This window comes from Myodes glareolus, chromosome 6 (assembly GCF_982192425.1).
Source record: "Myodes glareolus chromosome 6, mMyoGla1.1, whole genome shotgun sequence".
NCBI lineage: Eukaryota > Metazoa > Chordata > Mammalia > Rodentia > Cricetidae > Myodes > Myodes glareolus.
In genome coordinates, this window is record NC_142031.1 from 42,178,921 (window position 1) to 42,199,795 (window position 20,875).

The following is a 20,875-nucleotide window of genomic DNA, read 5'->3' on the forward strand; positions in this document are numbered from 1 at the left end:
TGGCTGGGAGTGGGCGTGGCTTGCCCCTTAAAGGGACCAGACCAAAAGAATAACAATGCGTACCTGTAATCCTGGTATGTCAGAAGCCGAGAGAGGAAGACCGAAAGTTCGAGGCCAGTTGGGGCTGTAGGGAAGACTCTGCCTCAAAACATTTACTATTCTTTCGGCCCACAAGCAGTCACTGGTATTTTTAGTATAGAAGCCTGGGGCAGTTCCAAGAGGTTGGAACTCAGACCACAATCCCAATATGTCAATTAAAGAGATAGTAATGGGCCGGTAAAGGTGCTTGCCACCAAGCCCAATAATCGAATTTGATTTTTGGGAGCCACATGGTAAAAGGAGTGATTGCTGCAAGTTGTCCTCTGGCCTCCAAATGTGCCTGTGGCATGTATACCTCCCTGCTCCAACATCAAAACAACAATAACAACAACAAAAACAGTGAAGGGAGAAGTAGAGAAAAGAGACTTATTCACCGTAGTAACATTGGGTGGAGGAGACAAATGTCCAGTGACCCCCAAGTCTGTGAGGTTTAAGTTTTAGACAATGTCTCACTATTTTCCTCAAGTGTGGGGTACACTGGAGGGGTTGTCCTTGCTAGTGCTGTTCTTTCTAGAATTCAAAGGGACCCAAAGGCAAGGCTGAGGAGAGTGATTTGATGGTGATTTATTTCTGTGCCTTCAGCCAAAGCACGCAGAGTGAAGGCAGAGAGAGAAGCCTGACTTCCATTCCACTTTTAGTGACCGTGCGGGCCCACGTGAGGAGTCAGTGATGTTTATTTCAAAACGACACCCTCCTCGGGAAAATCTTATGCTAGAAATTCGGGCCCCATGTTCTCCTCACGTGTGGTCATATCTAGTGTGCAGACCTCAGTAGCTGTTCTCACGTCATTCTGCTCCTCTCTGGCCTTTCCTAGCACTTGGGAGGCAGAGGCAGGCGGATCTCTGAGAGGTCGAGGCCAGCCTGGTCTACAGAGTGAGTTCTAGGATAGGTTTCAAAGCTACACAGAGAAACCATGTCTTGGAAAACCAAGAAAAAAAAATTGTTCAGCGGGGGGTGTAGCACACACCTTTAATCCTTTAATCCCAACACTCAGGGGGCAGAGGCAGGCCAATTTTTGTGAGGTTGAGGCCAGTCTGACACAGAGCAAGTTCCAGGACAGTCAGGGCTCCACAGAAACCCAGTCTTGAAAACCCTAAATAAATAAATAAAAACAAGAGTGACTGGTGTGGTTCACAGAGCAGAATGCACGAGGTACATTTATTTGTGTGGACATGCCTATAATGAGAGCACTGGCTCCTATTGGCTGACGGGGATTTTTTCAGTCATTGTTGACATTGGCTTTATTACATGAAAGTGTCTCTCCTATGTCTCCCCAGGTACCACATGAGGGGCCTGTGTGGGAGTGGACAACAGTATATACAGTTCTTTGTATACAAAATTGCTAGTGACAGGTGCCTGGGAGACGTGGGAAACCATGGGACCAGTGTGAGCCTCTGTGTTCCATCACCCCCCTGGTCTTGAAGGGCAGTCTCCCTGATCCAATTCTTGAGGATGGCAGGCGCCCTGCACAACTTCTCTATTGCAAAATCTGCTCCCTATGGAAAGTACTTCTCAGCAGGCCTGTGCCAGTCACTACAGCTGGGTGATTCTGGCACCTGAACCAGTCAGCAATTCAACCAGGGAAGTAGAAGGCCTGGAAGTTGGGGGTGGGGTCTCAAAGATGGGAATGGGCAGGACTGACTCCTAGATCAATTCAAATTGAGACACAAAGTCCCAAGAAGACTCCGGGCCACCGATGTAAGGTAACGTGAATTGCTGCAGATTTCAGGATTCTTTATTCAGGTTTAAAGGGGTTATGAAACTTCCTCGTGGCTGGCATTCTCAGTATCTGAGGTTGCCAAGACTCTTTCACCCTTACCCATGCATCGGGAGACTCCCTTTCCTTGTCCACACACACACACACACACAGTAATAAAATAGGGATAGCAAGCTGGGCACCAGGATTCATGTATTTTTTCCTTTCTGATGTAGATGTGTTGTGACTAGCTACCTCACACTCCTAATGAACTGACTTTCCTCTTATGACGGACTGTACCTTGGGACTGAGGGCCAGTTTTTCCTTGAGTGTTTTTATCTCAGCAACTGGAAAAGACAGGCACAGTTGGGAATCAGGCGCACACTGATGGGCATAACTACTAATACCACCTTCCTTTCCTTTTCGAGCTCGCACGTTGGGGCGTGGTCCTTTATACTCCAGTCCTTAGCATGGAGTGGGGCAGAAAACCTATCTTTGATTATGAATCCTGTGAACTGGGGAAGTATAAGAATATACTTCCCAAGTATAAGAGTATAAGAATAAGTTTTTGCCAGGTGGTGGTGGTGGTACACGCCTTTAATCCCAGCATTCAGGAGGCAGAGGCAGGTGGATCTGTGAGTTTGAGGCCAGCCTGGTTCCAGGACAGCTGGGGTTGTTACTCAGAGAAACTCTATCACAAAAAAAAAAGAAAGAAAGAAAGAAAGACAGACAGACAAGTTTTCATAGAGTTGGAGAGGGCTCAGCTGTTAAGAGCATTTGCTACTCTTCCAGAGGACCTGAGTCAGTACCCAGCACCACATCAGATGTCTCACAACCAGCTCAGGGATCTGACATCCTCATCTAGCCTCTGCTGGCATCTGGGCACCTGGGGCTGATATATACTCATACATTAACAAAATGTAAAAATTAAAAGGAATACATTGTCTTGGAGGAAGGGGTATAACCTTCCAGAGCTTTTCTTTTTGATCCCATTCTGTAAGTTAGAAAATCACCTGCAAACTCTCTAAAATAAGAGTCAACTGTAAATATAATTTAAAAAAGTTTTATTAAATCATTTAGACTTGAAAGAAGTCATAATAGTTAACACACTCACGTGTGTTCTGTACACCACCAACCCAAATGGATTGATTTCAGAATTTTTATAAATAAAAAATAAACATATTTACAGGAAAAATAAAAACATGTTAGCAAGTTGAGATGATTAAACTTATCTATAATCAGTTTTGGGGATGTACCCACTTGTAGTATTACAGAGAAGATAGTCTCTATTAGGATAAAATACATAATTGAAGAAGTTAGTTGTAATAGATGATCCATTTCTTATCATAGTTTCTTTTTTAAAAACCTCAGATCAGAACCTTAGAACAATACCTAGAAAGCTTCATTTCCCCATTATTGGAGGTAAAAAGTACTAAAAGCTCATGACACTCCCTGTAACCACCTAAGGAATGAAGTTATCCAAAACTGCGGACAGACTATGACACTACTGACATGACCCTGGATCCAGCTTGTGCTATGTGCCTTCCAAATAGTGCAGATGCGGCAAGTGCCCACCAGGGACACAAATGGAGTCAGCTTTGTAACAATCACTTCCCAAGCCACCCTTGTATCTCTAGAAAGCGTATTTCTAGAGCGGGTAGTCACCACGTGGGAGGGTCTTTTATTCTTTTGTGCTATAGAGATACTTTCAGTTCAGATCACTTCCGGGATTGCTTCTATCTCCTGGCAAAAAGTGAGGGTTCTAAACCCCGATCTAGCTTTGGGACACCAACAAGAAACAAGTCCACATGTCATTTACATAGCCCTTCCCTTGAAGTTCAGTTAAGAGGAAACTGGATTAGGACCACAATCCAGTCTGACTTAGAAAAACGGGTCCCAAATCAAATTGATCAAAGCATAAACTCTGAGTCCACCGCTGTGGAGAGCCACATCCCTCACGCTGTCTGCTCCTTGCCACCTGCGAGGGTTGCTGGCACAGCTGAAAGCTAGTTGCCAGGCAGTGGGCTATGTGAGCAGCTGGGCTGTCTGGAATGCTTTGTTCCAGATGAACTCATGGAGCGGGACCGCTGTCTCAGAACCGTTTTCCCGGGAAACTCCAAGTCCTCAAACACAGCATTTTCAATGATGTTTGTGGCTTCAGGCCGCTCCGTGGGGGATGGAGATAGCATGTCTTGAACCATCATATGCTGAAACATAAATGGCTTTGTGTTAAAAGTTCTGGATTTAGATTATTAAGCAGTCCTTTAAGTTATGGAAAATAACAAACATAAATAAATACGCATATACTCACAGATATGCACACACAGACAGAGACAGAGACACAGATACAGACACACACACACACACACACACACACACACACACACACTGTCCCCATCCGCAGTACAGCAGCTGGAGCCCAGGGCTCTCTCTGCAGGTGGTAGGTAAACGGTCTTTATTTAGCTATAGCCTCAGCTTCAGGAAAACTACTCTGTTTTAAGTGTGTGAACCTCATCTGATTAGTCATCTGTCACAGAAGCCCCAAAGTAGTCATAGAGAATATCTAAAGAGCATGACTGGGTTCCATCACTGTGTGCACACGTGTGTGCAGGTGGTGAGTGCACTTGAGCCCCTGCAGACACCAGGGGAGGATGTCAGGATCCTGCTCTACTCTCTGCCTTTATCCCTTCAAACAGTGTCTCTTGCTGAACCTGGAGCCAGGATGGCAACCAGCAAGCCCCAGAGGCCTCTGCCCTCTACAATGCTAGGTTAAAAATGTGTGTGTAGGCACGTCCAACTTTGTATGTGGTTGCTGGGATTCCAAGTTGGGTCCTCAAAAAGCACTCTTACCCACTGAGCCATTTCCATGGCCCTTGCTGCCAAGCCTGATGACTTGAGTTGGCTACTTAGGACCCACATGGTAGAGAACTAAACCCCAAAAGCTGTCCTCTAACTTCCATACTTGTGCACGTGTAAACACACACACACACACACACACACACACACACACACACACACACACACACATTACAAATAGGCAGCAGGCTGGATTTCGCCTATCAGCCCTGCTGCAAATGTACAGAGACTTTCTGGGTGTAAATGGTGTTTTACAACGAAAGAAAAGGTTTTAGAATTACACCCTTGAGGTGCGATGTCACCTGATGTTAAAATAAACTCATCTTATGAATACACAACAATCTACAATAATCTTGATAAAGCATTTTAAAAGTCAGGATTTATCAATGTGTAAATATTAAAGCAATAAGCTTGTTGACCCAAACGCACTATGGAAAAAAAGTTACAAAAAGAAGAAGACAACTTTAGAGCTTATTTTTAATATGAGGATTAGCTTAATCTTCCCCTAATCTTCTAAACAGCTTCCTGTGTGGCCTGACTAGCTCCCATACCTGGAATCAATAGTAACTGGGGACTTTTGTTTAAGAGAAGCCATTCTAAAATTATTATTTTTAATTTTTATTTTTTTATACTGGTACCTGTTTTACCCATGGAAGGGTGTTGAGTCCCCTGGAATTGTAGTTACGGACAGTTGGGAGCTGCCACGTGAGTGCTAGGAATTGAACCTGGGTCCTCTACAAGAGCAGTCAGTGCTCTCAACAGCTGAGCCATCTCTCCAGCCCCCAAGATTAAGCCGTTTTTAGAGATGGCTGGCCAACTCACCAAAGAAAGAGTTAATGTAACACGACTGTCTCAGGCATGACCCCTGCAGGTCACTGAGTGGAGGGCAGTCCTGACAAACTGGCCCTGTAGCACAGTGGTTCTCAACCTTCCTAATGCTGTGACCCTTTGACATAATCCCTTGTGCTGTGGTGATCCCAACCATAAAATAACCTTTATTGACACTTCATAACTGTAATTTGCTATTGTTATGTATCACAATGTAAATATCTATGTTTTCTTGTGGTCTTAGGCCACCACTGTGAAAGGGGCCTTTGAGTTCAAAGGGGCCCTGAGAACCCTGCTCTAGAAGGTCAACTGTCTCATCTGAAAAGGGGAAGCTGACCAGTTGACTAAGGACCCTTGATATTAAGGGTGTCTTTAAGAACACAATTTCGGAGAAAGACGCTGAGAACTATCCATACCTCTTGAGGATATTTCTGAGTAAACAGCGGTGGAAACTTCAGATTTCTTACATCAGTTAAGGTCTAAAAAGAAAGAAAAACACTGTTTAATCTTTTAACATACTCCCCACTGATAACACTCCAGCCTGTCTTTTCACTTTTTATTTTTATTAATGTATGTGTCTATGTGCACTATGTGTATGCAGATATCTGTGTTTGTGAAAGGCTTTCAACCTCTCCAGCCCACACTCTCCACTTTCTCAATAGTGTCTTTGATGAACTGATAACTCTTGATTCTTTATTTAGTTGGCTATCTTTTTTGTTTCATTTAGACAGAGCTCACTAGGTAGCTAGTGTAGTAGCCCTGACCGTCCTGAAATTTTACTACGTAGATCTCGCCAACCTAAAACACCCAGAGATCTGCCTGTCTCTGCCTCCCAAGTGCTGTGCTACCACACCCATTTAGTACTGTGTGCCTGAAAACCCATGGCTGTGATTTGTTCTGAGAAGGAAAAACCTAGCCATGTGTCATTTGTCATTTGCCAGTATTGAAGTCTATGAGTGATGGCCACTTGTCCTCTGTACCAGTGTCCTCCAGTCACCTGTCACCACCAGTTCCTTCCCCACTCATGGCACCCTTGCCGCCCCCTCTGGCTCTCACTGATCACAAAGGTACCAAATGCAAAACACTGTGACGATTATGATGAATTCATGCAAAAGGAACATCTAAGAACAGCCCTGTTGTTCACATGATCCCTTCTGCTCCCAGGTAACACACACACACACACACACAGAGTTTAAAACATTAAACAAAATAAAAACATAACTCTTGTTAAGTTTTAAATAATTTTCTCTTTCTAACCTTATCCTTTGGGAGCAAGATGTACTTACCCTGATTCGTTCCATCTGAGTGCTGAATGGGTAAAGCAATTCAAACAGAATCAAGCCCAAAGAGAAGATGTCCACTTTATGAGAGTAGTTGTTTCCATGAATCTGAAATAACATACAACTATGTAAGAAATCATCCCAGAGAGAGCACATCCTCACAGCAGCAACAACACAGATGGTCCAGTGGCTATGACAGCATCTGCGAACCCCAGAGTTGACCTAGTAGTACCTCTGGGTAGAAGTGTCTGTGTAAAAGTGTTAGCAAAGAGTTAACTGCTAAGGCACTCTCCTGCCCTCTTCCACTGTGGGCAGGTGTAATTACACCACTCAGCATTACAGAGGGAAAGCCCAGGTAAGGCTGAGATATGCATCAGCAAAATCGGCAGAAACTTGGAGCCTTGTGTGCCGAGTCTGTAAGGGTTGCTCTGGCCCCCCTGAGGTGAAGCTTTTCAAAGCGACACTATCTCAAGCCAATCTCATTTCTAATCACCATAGTCCTGCAGACTCCTGAAGATGGTCATTACTCCAAGCCACTAATCAACCCGTGAGCCTTCATTATGCACTTAATTGCAGACTGCTTTGTATGCATAGCTCCATTTTTCATGTGCATATTTCTTGTTCTTTCCCAGTCCTGGCAGGGAAGAGATCTGCTGCTTTTGTGTTCCTTTCCCATCATTCAGCACTGGGCTAAGTATAGAGCAGGTCCTCAATAAATTCCTGATACCATGAAGCAATGCATCACAACCGATCTGCTCCACTAAGGAAAAGCCCCATTCAAATGCAAAGCGAAGTCCTGGTGCCTCAGGAGAGACCTTTTATTTATGAACAGTTCCTTAGGCCAGTTACTTAACTCCAGGTAAACAGCTCTGGGCCTGGCTCACCTCACTAGGTTGGACTAGGGGAGGGAGAGGGGAAAGGTGGCAGAGCAGCCGGCAGGACTGAGGCCATCACCTCCTCTATACCACTCTAGGTATCTGCCTCCCTGGTTCCTTCTACGCAGGAGGCAGATGGCTTGCTTCTGCTCACAAAACAGCAGGAGGAAAATTCCAGTGGCTGTATCAGCGGTGTCACCCTCCTTCCTTCTAAAGTGACTATAGCAATCTATCTGCACTGTCCCTTACCTGTCCCCCACCTCCGAAAGGTTCAAAGAAAATGTGTTCGAGGACATTGCCCACAGCGGTACAGGGAAGAAAGATACCTGCAGATACTATTTGGATGGTGTAAAACTGACTTATTCAGTGGAAGTGCCTGGACAGCTGGTGTTTGATCCCATCCAATTCAGTTCATGACATGTGACAGAGATGCTGTGACAAGCCTAACAGCAAAACTGACACTGAACATTGAGCAATCTGAACTGAGTGACTGCTTCACAGACAAGGGTGTTTTTAAAGTGGCCAGAAACACATGAATGCCATATTTTAGGAATAGAATCCCAATTTTGGTTTCCAATAAAACTTTTTTTTTTGTTTTATATAAGGTAAGTGTATGTGCACATAGCTGGAAATGACAATATTATATACATACTTTTAGTAAATGCCCTTTTCTTTATTATATCTTTCTTCCTATATTTTCCACATTCCCTATATAGAAGACAGATGCATAATAAAGAGAAAAAAGCATTATTAACCCATTACTGGATTACAAAGTTTTTAAGACTTAAATTTTTTTGTATATATTTATTTGAATTATATGAATTTGTGGAGCTTGAACTATTATTTGAATAGCTCTTTGAAGAACAGTTTATTGAGTACATACCACAAGAGGGCAGCAGGTTGGGCAACAACTAAGTATTACCTGATACTGTATTTGAAGAGAATCATAACACTTCCCAGTTAGCAAATTTTCTTTTGAAGGCTTACAGAGCTGAACTTTTTAAAAAAGCAAACATAAGCGAGAACCCAGACTCTCAGGTTGAGATGGGGACTGGGACACTGGGAATCCTGGTTGCATTTTAAATGCTGTGCACTGCATAATATAGTTTCTACAGCTAACCTAATTTGTAGTTTTGTCTTCTTAGTCCCCTCCCGCTTCTGTCTTTGTCACATATTCTTGTTTTATCATCCAGGCTGGCCTGAACTTGCTAGGTAACCTAGGCTAGACTTGAATTCGCAACCCTGCTTCAGTGTCCTGAGTTTTGGAATTATAGGCATACATTACCACACCTGTCTGTCTGTCCTCTTGTCCACACTCCATCTCATCTGTCTGTCTGTCCTCTTCTCCACACTCCTGCTCTCTCTCTTTGGGTTTTTGAGACAAGTCTCATTCTGTAACCTAGACTGGATTTGAACTCATGCCAATCCTCCTGCTCCAGCCTCCCAACTGCTTGGATTACTGCCATGAGTCACCATGCCTGGCTCTCTAAGTCTCTCTCCAGGTTCTTGTTCAGAGGTGAAGATGTGTCTGTCATTTCTCACTCTTGTGCCCCCTTTAGGCTGTGTATTACTGGGCACTGTCTGAAGGACATGGAGAAGACCCATTAGGCACAGCTATCCCACTGCCTGGCTAACCACAACACTCACCTGCTCAGGGCTCATGTAAAGCTTGGTCCCCACTTGTCCTGTGTGTGTGGCATAGGCTGGCATTGGAGTCAGAACAGTCTGTTCTTCTTCATCCTGGTCCATGGCAGTCACTAGTCCAAAGTCCCCAACTTTGACCACATCATCCATGGTGAAGAATATGTTGGAAGGCTGGGGGAAAAAAAAAATCACAGAGAGAATATAAGAGAAGGAAAAGAAGTCAAAAGAATTTTATGATTTTAGAAAAGAAATCAAAGAAATAAATATATTCTAAAGTATATGACTCTTTAAAATGAGTCACTGTCCCCGTGTAGAGGAGCACCTGGCCAACACAAATTATATTCCATGGTTTTTGAGATTTGTTTTGCTATTAAGAGAAAGACCAGATGGTGGTGGCGCATATCTTTAATTCCAATGCTGATGTTTGGTTCCAATGCAGATGCAGGCAGATCTCTGAGTTCAAGGCCAGCCTGGCCCACAGAGAGAGTTCTAGAACAGCCAAGGCTACACAGAGAAACCTTGTCGCTAAAAACAAAACAAACCAAGTTGAGTGGGTAGGGAGGTGGAGATGCTCTGGGAGGAGCTGGGGGAGGGGAAGAATATGATCAAACTATATGTTAAAAAGAGGAAGACAATAAAGTGCTGGTCCGGTCAGTTTACTACTAACTCATATAGTACAACCCTTTGAAAGTCACTGTTTGTCCCCCGCTTTCTAGATATGGAAACCAAAGCCCCAGTCAGCACGTGGGAGGGTCAGGAACTGAACTCAGGCAGCCTGGCTGTGGCTCTGCTGCCGTATCCTGCATGCCTTACTCTATGGCAGATGATCATCATCCGACCACTTAACAAATGTAACACACCTATCTGTCCGAGGGGAAACAGCCTATCCAGGGAATCAGAACTCGTGACTGCAGTTATAGCATTTTCTAAATCCCATATGCTCCTGATGCCAGAGCCACACTTAGGCCTCTGCCCTGAGTTCTAAATTCCCACTTGAATTTGCATATTAAATGCAGCAAACCACATGCCACATGAGCTCCTCCAACTCCAGGTCCCCTACATGAAATCCACCACTTTCCCCAAGACAGCAGAGAGACCAGTGAGAGAGCTGGTGAAGCAGCGAACGAAGAGCCACTTAACCCAGGAAATCAAGCCTTTTAGTGCAACATGCCCAACACGCCTGGACAGATACTTCCTTTGACTAAGACGCCATTATAAAATTCTGACTTGGAAGCAATGAGGTTACTGTAACTGACATCTATACTAATAAGCTAGAACGTTCCCAACCAACGGCCCCATATCAGAAGCAATAAATGACACCATCTTTCTTCCTCTTTCTCCTCCTTTCCCCTGTTGGGCTACAGATCCAACCCCAGGCCCATGACTACATAAAAGCTACTATAAAGCAGTCCTATGCTGGAACTTAACCTCACTATACAGCCGAGGACGACTTTAACATTCCGGTGTTCTCCTCACCCTTCCATTTTATGTGGTGCTACAACCGAGCTACATCCCCAGTGTCCCGCGCCCATTTTCCGACAGCAACTACTGACTGAACCCCTAAAAGACAGTGTTTGTCTCTCTAGCATCTCTCTCCAGTGCTTCTCCCTGAAGCATCCTGACTTCCTGGGTTTGTGGCAGCCCCATGCTGGCCTAATCCCTTTTCTGTCAAGGAGTCAGTCCGGTGGAGGGATAGGCTATGGTCCTTGGTTTACTGAGAACAAGTCCTAGGATTTCTAGCCAACTTGGGGAAAGAAATACTTCTCCTATCACCTCCTACCGAAAGTCCTCCAGAAAACTTAAAAGACAAATAGGTCCAAGAGTCACTGGTTGCCATCTTGATTCTGTGACAGGAAAGCCTGGCCAAAGTAGAAAGAAGAGATAAGGAGAAGATTTGCTCACCAAATGTCTGATCCTGGCTGAATCCCCAAGAGTTTTGTTGAATGGCTGACAGAGCTCCTGAGGGCTCAGTTGGTGCTAATGCTTTTGATGGTAGGCACAGGGAAATCCAACATAAAATGAAGCAAGAGTTCAGAACATGCCAGGCATTCGTCTGAGGCCGGGATGAGGGGACAAGGCATGGCTTGGGCCACCATGGAAACTAGAGGACAAACGACCTAGGTGTGATGAGGCTGACAAAGGAGAAACAGGTTCTCTGAGGAAACATTGAGAAAAGCTCAAAGGCAAACAGAAGGGCTGGAGAGACAGTGTCAGCGGTGCTGATGACAGAAGTGTGAGGAAGGAAAGCCTAGGAGATTTAACATTGATCTGGAAGCCTTGGGTCAGAACACAGCTTAAGGTCCAGGCTTCTCAGCTGTGGAAAAATTCATGGTGGTATTTCTGTCAGCATACTAGACATCTTTGAAATGACTGCCTTTCCAAAGGAATAAATCGTTCTTAGAAAAACAAAAGGGAAAATTAACTTTAGTTCGGAAATTTTTCTGGTCCATATATAAACAGAGAAGAATGTTTATACGACAGGGTAGTGTTGAGCAGACCTTTCACCTACGTCTTGCTCACATTATAAAAGCAGCAGAATATTACTGTAGCGAAGGCACTGGCTTTGCCTTTCACCATCTTGTTGCTTCTGTATGACAGGCGGAAGCCCACGGGGAATGTGCCCACACATGAGGAAGGTTGGCCATACCCACACCTCAACAGCTGGTATCACCCATCTCAAGCTTTGGGTCTCTGTGCTGTAGGACATCCTCTGCATTCCAACCAAAGGAATCACCTCTAAACTTTTTATTTTGTGTGGAACAATTCCTGGCACCCAGCTTGGACCCACTCCAAACTTCCGATGCACAGAGAGCATTTATAACAAGTGGTAGTTACATCAGAGCATACGGGGTCTTTCCAGTTCTTATTCCTATTTTCTCCCCAAACTCTAAAACACATTAAAACATTTTAAAATATTTTGATTTTAGAAGTAACCTTTTTTTTTTTTAAATTTTGGTCATGGTTTTTTTTTTTTTAAAGACTTATTTATTTATTACATATGCAGTGTTTTGCCTGTAGGCCAGAAGAGGGCACAAGAACTCATTATAGATGGTAGTGAACCACCATGTGGTTGCTGGAATTGAACTCAGGACCTCTGGAAGAGCAGCTAATGCTCTTAACCTCTGAGCTACCCCTCTAGCCCCGAACGTAACTTTTTATTTATTTTAAAGATAATGGTCTTATGTAGTCCAGGCTAGGCTGAAAGGCCAGTGACCAACTGTAGGAATGGAACCCAGGGCCTCACTGCATGCTAGGCAAGCACTCTACCAAGAGTATTCAAGTGGAGATACACTCCTAGACCCAGACACCAGCTCCTGTTATAGCTACTTTAGTAACTGGAGCAAAAGTTTGTGGTTACATAAAATGAAACTTAAAATATTTTAAACAAAGCCAAATATGCCAAACATCTAAGTCACTTCTCTCAGAAAATGTTTATAGGTTCCATACACACCTACTGGAGGCTATCAGAAGCATGAGGATCATGGCAAGAAAGAGTTAAAAGTTCAACAGAATCAGCAAACTATTTACAGTCCTGTACACTTGGTTTTAGAAATGTACACTCTGGAAACTCTATGCATATGTACTCATTAGATAGGCTCTCTCTCACTCTGTGGCCCAGGTTAGCCTTGAACTCACATCAATCCTCCTGCCTCAGCCTCCTAAGTGCTGGGATTACAGGAGTGCACTACCACTTGGATTTGAAATTTTATGCAATTTAGCGCATGGTACTGCTGCACTGTTCAACATTGCATACTCTGAGAACAGGGTTGAAGCTTCACAGCCACTGCGTTGCATTTGCCACCTTTCTCCAGTTGACTTCTCCCTCAAAGCCCATACAATCAGCAATGGGGTAAAAACATGGACTCTGCTGCCCCAAATCAGAGCTGGGTAGTGAGCAGACTCATCTCCCTTTCCACTCAGGCTCTCTCACCATGTGCTGTAGAGACCCAGGGGTACCTGTGTCAAGGCTATTCAAAGCCATAACAAGTTTGAGGCTAAAAAGATGCCTCATAGCGGATAAAGGTGCTTGCTGCCAAGATTGACAACTTGAGTTCAATCCCTGGTGTCCACACAGTGAAAGAAGAGAACTGACTCTCATAAATTCTCCTTTAGCCTTCACACATATACCAAGCATACATAAGAGTGTGCACTCTAAATAACTGTAATTAAATAAAAACATAATAATGAACTAAATATATACACACTTACACACACACACACACACACACACACACATACATATATATGTTTTTTTTTCTAGATAGGATTTCTCTGTGTGGCCTTGGCTGTCCTGAAACTCACTCTGCAGACCAGGTTGGCCTCCAACTCAAGAGATCCACCTGCCTCTGCCTTCCAAGTACTGATATTAAAGGTATGTGCCACCACTGCCAGGTGATGTAGAAGTATTATTTCCTTTTTTTTAAAAATAAATCTTTATTAATTATGTATACAGTGTTATGCCTGCATGTATGCTTGGACGCCAGAAGAGGGCACCAAATCTCATTCAGATGGTTGTGAGCTACCATGTGGGAATTAAACTTAGGACTTCTGGAAGAGCAGCCAGTGCTCTTAATCGCTGAGCCATCTCTCCAGCCCCATAAAAATATTTTTTAAGCACAGGAATTATGTAGCATAACTGCTCATAGTGGACTTTAGTTGGAGACTCTTCCCTATCAAGACTACTGGAAACACAGAAATGAACGGGCTATAAGGGAAAATGCACGGTTTGAACCTTCCAAACATGAGACCTCTTCCTCTCGTGTTTCCTTCCTGGACTGCAGTTCTCTGAAGTTTTTACGTTACTCCACTATGCCAGTGCTTTGGTTAAAGACTGACAATTGTAATCCTGCTCTGAACCACAGATGTCACACCCCGGACCTGGTGTAACGTTCTCTGACTACACACCTTGAGGTCCCTGTGCATGAGTCCCTTGCTGTGCAGAAACTCCACGGCCTCTGCAATCTGCAGAAAGATGTGCAGACACACACTGTGGCCCCTCTCCTCCATGCTGCAGCGTCGGTTCATCCAGTCTTTAAGGTTCTCCTTTCTGCACAGCTGCATCTGAATGTACAGGTACACCTTCGGGGAGCTGGGCTGGAGCTGGTCCACAGTGTTCTTGGTGAAGTCTAAACTTAGAGTGGTAGGTCTGGTAGGAGAGGTAGATAAAGTGGCTTCGGAAGAGGATCTGCTGCCAGAGCACTTGAACTCAGTTAGCTTATTAACATAGTGGCTGCCATTGTGCGGCCGCGTTCTGGGGTCTTCCTTACTGGACGCATTGTCACAGCCAGAGTCTTCAAACACTATGGAAGAGGACGTTCCCTCCCTTGACCTTGTGTAGGGAGAAGCTTCAGAAGGACAAAGTTCAAAGGAGTGCCCCTCATCATTGCCGTCCACAGTACCATCTTCCACGTCACACTCTGTCAGGCAACTGTCCTGGAGGTGGTGGGCAGCATCCACTGACTCGCTGTTGTCACCACAGTCTGTTCCTGAGAACTCCAGTGGGGAGAACTGGCTCTCAGAGGAACTTGTCTGGCCACAGGAAATGCCCACTGAGAAAGACCGACTTCTTTGAGGTGAAGGAGCTATGACTTCAATATGTTCTTTTGTAGAGAAAGGATCCATTCTGCGGATCTTAACGGATGGTGCATCCATTGGGCTAGGAGAGCTGAGCGGCCAGTCTGTGCTAAAAGTGGGAGAAATACAAAGAACTAAATGAATATGCATTAAGTTATGAGATCTGTACATTAGTTTTAAATGTTTTAAGTATTAATAATATACTTACCAAAACACATACGGGAAATAAAACCTGCCATGTAGGACAAGAACATCTTACCCCATCTATTTCTTTACAAAATTTTTATTTGAAAGCTTAATTTTGTTTTAAACTGTGTATTTGTGTGTGTACCTTCATGTCTGCATGTTCAACTCATGTGTGCTGTGCCTGCAGAGGCCAGAAGAGAGCACTGGATTCCCTTGAACTGGAGTTACAGGCATTTGTGAGCCTCAGGCAGTTGTGAGCCTCCTGATGTGGGGGCTGGGAACTGAACCAAAGTTCCCTGCAAGAGCAGCAAGTGCTCTTAACCGCTGAGCCATCTCTCCAGCCCTCAGAGCTTAATTATATACTCAAAATAGTTGTCTGTGTGTCAGTCTTTTGCACAAAAATGTACAATAGCAGAGCAACACCATCAGGGTTTCCTGATGGTCACAATTCTGAAGTCCCTGTGCAACCTACAGCAGCTCACATGCTTTGATAAGAGGCCACTTCCCTTCATCCTGGAGTCTATAACAGGCATTACATAACAAGACACCTCCAGGGACTGAATGCTCTGCAGGTGTGTTGCTTTGCTATACTTCACCGTGGCTTTTGAGGGGTTTCCTTCCTACAACACATCATATGGAGGTATTTGCAGGCTACCTAAGCATATAAACTCTCAAAAACTGAAACAGCCATCCAGGCAGTGGTTGTGCAGGCCTTTAATCCCAGCACTTAGGAGGCAGAGGCAGGTGGATTTCTGAGTTGGAGGCCAGTCTGGTCTACAGAGACTTTCAGGACGTTCAGTCAGAGTAACATAGACAAACTGTATGTTGAAAAACAACAAACTAAAATCAAAAACCCTGAAATCCTGCTGGAGCAGGATTGAGCCAGCGACCTAGGACAGAGCAGGCCTGAGACAATGGCAAGCTCCACAGAGTGGGAACAGATCCAGAACAGGGACATTTGCAGAGGCAGGACTGAGCCAGTGGCCTGGGACGGAGCAGACCTGAGACAACAAACTCTACAGGAGCAGGTACAGGGGAGCAACTGCCGAGCAAGTGGTCCTAAGCGAGAGATTGCCTCATGTCCAGGAGTGAATCTGGACCTTCTAGAGAGTAGACCTGAGCCAGGACCCCTGTGGGTCTGGGTGTAAGTCTGGGACCTCCAAGGAACTAGGCCTGAGCCAAGACCTCTGCAGGTCTGGGCATGAGTCTGGGACCTCTGAGGGAGTAGGTCTGAGACAGGACCTCTGCAGGTCTGGGCGTTGGTCTGGGACCTCCGAGGGAGTAGGCAGGAACCAGAAACCTCTGTGGGTCCAGGTATGAGTCTGGGACCTCTGAGGGAGTAGGTCTGAGCCAAGACCTCTACGGGTCTGGGAGCACCCGAGTCTGAGACCTCTGAGGGAGAAGATAGAGCCAGAGACCTTTGCAGGACTGGCCCCAAGTCAGGGACCTTCACAGGAGCTGATCCAGACCAGGGACATTTATAGAAACAGGTCTGAGCTGGCAATCTAGACCAGAGCAGGCCTGAGACAGCAAACTCCTCAGGAGCAGAGCAAAGCCCAGGAGCGCTGAGTGACCTCCAGGAACATGGAGTGAACAATGGGGTAACTGGAACCCTGGCACTGACTGCACCACAAGGAGCAACCATCTGAACCTTGGATCCATTGGCACCTAGAAGATTAATCACCAGAGTCACAGACCCAACCACCCTAACTAGAGGAAAAGATGAGTAGACAAGGTAAGAATATATGCAACACCACAAAGAGCAAGATGACACCAGTAAAAGACAGAGACCCTACAATAGCAAGACTTGAACAACCAAATATGGACGAACCAGAAGAAAATGACCTAAAAAATAACTTCAGGAGATGTCTGAGACTCTTAAAGAAGAAATGAGAAATTCGCTCAAAGAAATGGAGAAAAGACAAACAAAAAATTGGAAGACTTCACCAAATCCCTTAAAGAAGACCAAGAAAAAGCAATCAAACATATGAAAGAAACTATTCAAGACTTGAAAACTGAAATAAAGACAATAAAGAAAACACAAGCCAAGGGAATTATAGAAACAGAAGTCATGAGAAAACGGTCAGGAACCACAAATGCAAACATAAACAGCAGAATACAGGAGAGAGAAGAGAGAATCTCAAGCACTGAAGATACAATAGAGGAAATAGACTCATCAATCAAAGAAAACATTAACTCTAACAAAATATCCAGGAAATATGGGATACCATGAAAAGACCAAACCTAAGAATAATAAGTATAGAAGGAGAAGAAGTTCAACTCAAAAGCACAGAAAATATATTTAACAAAAATCATAGAAGAAAACTTTCCCAATCTAAAGAAAGATATGCCTATGAAGATACAAGAAGCTTACAGAACACCAAATAGACTGGATCCAAAAAAAAGTTCCCTTGCCACATAATAATTAAAACACTAAATATACAGAATAAAGAAAGAATATCAAGAACTGTAAAGGAAAAAGGCCAAGTAACATATAAAGGCAGACCTATCAGAATTACACCTGACTTCTCATTGGAGACAATGAAAACCAGAAGGTTGTGGTCAAACGTTATGCAGACATTAAGAGCCTACGGATGCCAGCCCAGACTACTGCTATGGGACAATGGTTTGTACTTTGTCAATTGTATTTTAATAAAATGCTGATTGGCCAGTAGCCAGGCAGGAAGTATAGGCGGGGGCAGCAAGAACAGGAGAATTCTGGGGAGAGGAAAGCTTTTTCTGCAGTCCTGATCCAGCCACAGAAGAAGCAAGATGTGACTGCCTCACCAAATGAGGTACCGAGCCATATGGCTAACATAGACAAGTGGTGTAGGAGGCCCTTCTGTATTTGTGTTGCTTTCATTGGTTACTAAAAAAACTGCCTTGGCCTAGTTGATAGGGCAGAACTCAGGTAGGCAGGGAAGACAGAACAGAATTCTGGAACGAAGAAAGCAGAGACAAGCAGACACCATGGTTCTCCTGCCCAAGACAGACACGGGTTAGACTCATGCTGGTAAGCCACAGTCAAATGGCGATACACATTAATGGAGATGAATTAATCAAGATGTGAGAATTAGTCAATAGGAGGCTAGAGCTAATGGCTAGGCAGTGATTTAATTAATACATTCTCTGTGTGATTATTTTGGGTGCTAAGCTAGCTGGGCGGTGGGATGCAGCCCTCTCTCCATACAACAGACAAGAATAATGGGTTAATATAAGTCATAAGAGTTAATAAGAAGGGGCTGGAGAGATGGCTAAGTGGTTAAGAGCATTGCTTGTTAAGAGCATTGCCTGCTCTTCCAAAGGTCCTGAGTTCAATTCCCGGCAACCACATGGTGGCTCACAACCATCTGTAATGAGGTCTGGTGCCCTCTTCTGGCCTGTAGACATACACACAGACAGAATATCGCATACATAATAAATAAATAAATAAATAAATAATAAATATTTTTAAAAAAAGTTAATAAGAAGCCTGAGCTGTAACATGAAGGGGCCTGCTTGTTGGGGTTTCTGTTCCTCCCGGTACCCCAACAAGTTGGCAAGCCCCAAAGAAAATCACACAGAGTCTACATTAGGTTATAAACTGATTGGCCCATTAGCTCAGTCTTCTTATTAACTAATTCTTATATCTTACGGTAACCCATAATTCTTGTCTGTGTTAGCCATGTGGCTCAGTACCTTTTCCAGTGGGGCAGGTTACATCTTGCTTCTCTGTGGTCTGGGCAGGAATGGCGGAGGGAGTTTCCTCCTTCCTAGCCTTCTCCTGTTCTCATTGCCCTGCCTCTACTTCCTGTCTGGTTGACCCACCTATACTATAACAAATGGACTATGGATATTTTCCTTTTTTTAAAAAAAAAAAAAGAGGGGGAAGTTGTGTGGGAGAATTGTCTGTATTGTCAATCATGTTTTAAATAAACGCTGATTGGCCAGGCAGGAGGTGTGGGTGGGAAAACCAGACAGGAAGTAGAAATGATGCAAGGAGAGCAGGAGAATTCTGGGGAGGAGGAAGTTGATTCCTCCCACTCCTGCCCAGATCACTGAAGCAGCAGGATGTGATCTGCCCCACTGAAAAAGGTACTGAGCCACATGGCTAACATAGATCAGAATAATGGGTTAATATAAGTCATAAGAGCTAGTAAGAAACTAGAGCTAATGGGCCAATCAGCTTTATAATTTATAGAGATCTCCTGTGTGATTGATTTTCTTTGGTATCTAACAACTATGGGGAACTGGGCAGGACAGAAAACCCCAAAAAGCAGGCCTGCACATGTAACACTGAGCTAATGGGCCAATCAGTTTATAACTAATGTAGAACTCTGTGTGATTTCTTTGAGACTTAACAACTGCGGGAACCGGGCAGGACAGAAACCCCAACAACACCGACTATTATACCCAGAAAAACTTTAAATTACCATAGAAGGACAAAAAACATATTCCATGGGGCTGGAGAGATGGCTCAGAGGTTAAGAGAACTGACTGTTGTTCTGGAGCTCCTGAGTTCAATTCCCAGTAGCCACATGATGGCTCACACCCACCTATGATGAGATCTCGTGCCCAGAACACTATATAAATAATAATAAAAAAAGATATTCCATGACAAAACCAGTTTAACCAATACCTAGCCACAAACCCAGCCCTACACAAAATATTAGAAGAAAAATCCCAACCCAAGGAAGTTGGCTACACAAAAACGCAGACAACTGATGGTCTCATAGCAGCAAATCCCAAAGAAGGGAAAAACACACACAATAACATCACTAACAATGAAAACTAAATTAACAGGAGTTAGCAATCACTGGTCATTAATATCCCTTAATGTAAATGGATTCAACTCACCTATGAAAAGGCACAGGCTAACAGATTGGATATGAAAACAGAATGTATCCTTCTTCTGCATATAAGAAACACATCTCAGCCTCAAAGACATCATCATCTTAAAGGGTTAGGAAAAAATATACCAATCAAATGGACCTAAAAAACAAACGGGTGCAGCCATCCTAATATCTAACAAAACAGATGTCAAGCTGTCAAGCTAAAATCAGTGAAAAGAGACAAGGTCATTTCATATTGATCACAGGAAAAAATCCATCGAGAGAAAATCTCAATACTGAACATCTATGCCCCAAATACAAGTGCACCCCATGTAAAAGAAATACTTCTAAAGCTTAAATCATACATTAAACCCCACACACTAATAGTGAGAGACTTCAACGCTCCCCTCTCACCACTGGACAGGTCGGTCAGACAAAAAAATTAACAGAGAAATAAGGAAACTAACAGATGTTATGACTCAAATGGACTTAACAGACATCTGTAGACTATCCCATCCAAACATAAAAGAATATACCTTCTTCTCAGCACCTCATGGAACCTTTTCAAAAATTGACCACATACTCAGTAACAAAACAAACCTCAACAGATACAAAAAAAATTGGAATAACCCGATGTACTTTATGAGATCACCATGGCTTAAAATTAGAATTCAACAGCAATACTAATTCCAGAAAGCTCACAAACACATGGAAACTAAACAATGCTCACCTGAATCATCAATGGGTCAAGGAAGAAATAAAGGGAGAAAGTAAAGACTTTCTAAAATTCAATGAAAATGACTATACAACATACCCAAATTTATGGGACACAATGAAAGCAGTGTTAAGAGGGAAGTTCATAGCACTAAATGCCTACATAAAGAAGCTGGAAACAAAAAGAAGCTGGAAAAATCCCACACTAGTGAATAAACAGAACATTTAAAAACTTTAGAACAAAAAGAAGAAAACTCATCCAAGAGAACTAGACATCAGGAAATAATCAAACTGACAGCTGAAATCAATAAA

At 43.8% G+C, this 20,875-nt stretch overlaps 1 protein-coding gene across 2 annotated transcripts in view; it reads right to left on the reverse strand.

Moving 5' to 3' along the window:
* Positions 1 to 2,842: 2,842 nt before the first annotated feature.
* Positions 2,843 to 20,875, reverse strand: part of Eif2ak3 (eukaryotic translation initiation factor 2 alpha kinase 3) — a 65,196-nt gene continuing 47,163 nt past the window's right edge. For both annotated transcript variants that reach the window (XM_048433175.3, XM_085690716.2), the window contains 5 exons: positions 14,184 to 14,961; positions 9,282 to 9,449; positions 6,766 to 6,867; positions 5,896 to 5,958; positions 2,843 to 4,002 (listed from right to left, as the gene is read on the reverse strand). In XM_048433175.3, coding sequence (XP_048289132.3) covers positions 3,802 to 4,002; positions 5,896 to 5,958; positions 6,766 to 6,867; positions 9,282 to 9,449; positions 14,184 to 14,961 — 1,312 coding nt within the window. In that variant the 3' untranslated portion in view covers positions 2,843 to 3,801. The remainder of the gene's footprint in view (positions 4,003 to 5,895; positions 5,959 to 6,765; positions 6,868 to 9,281; positions 9,450 to 14,183; positions 14,962 to 20,875) is intronic.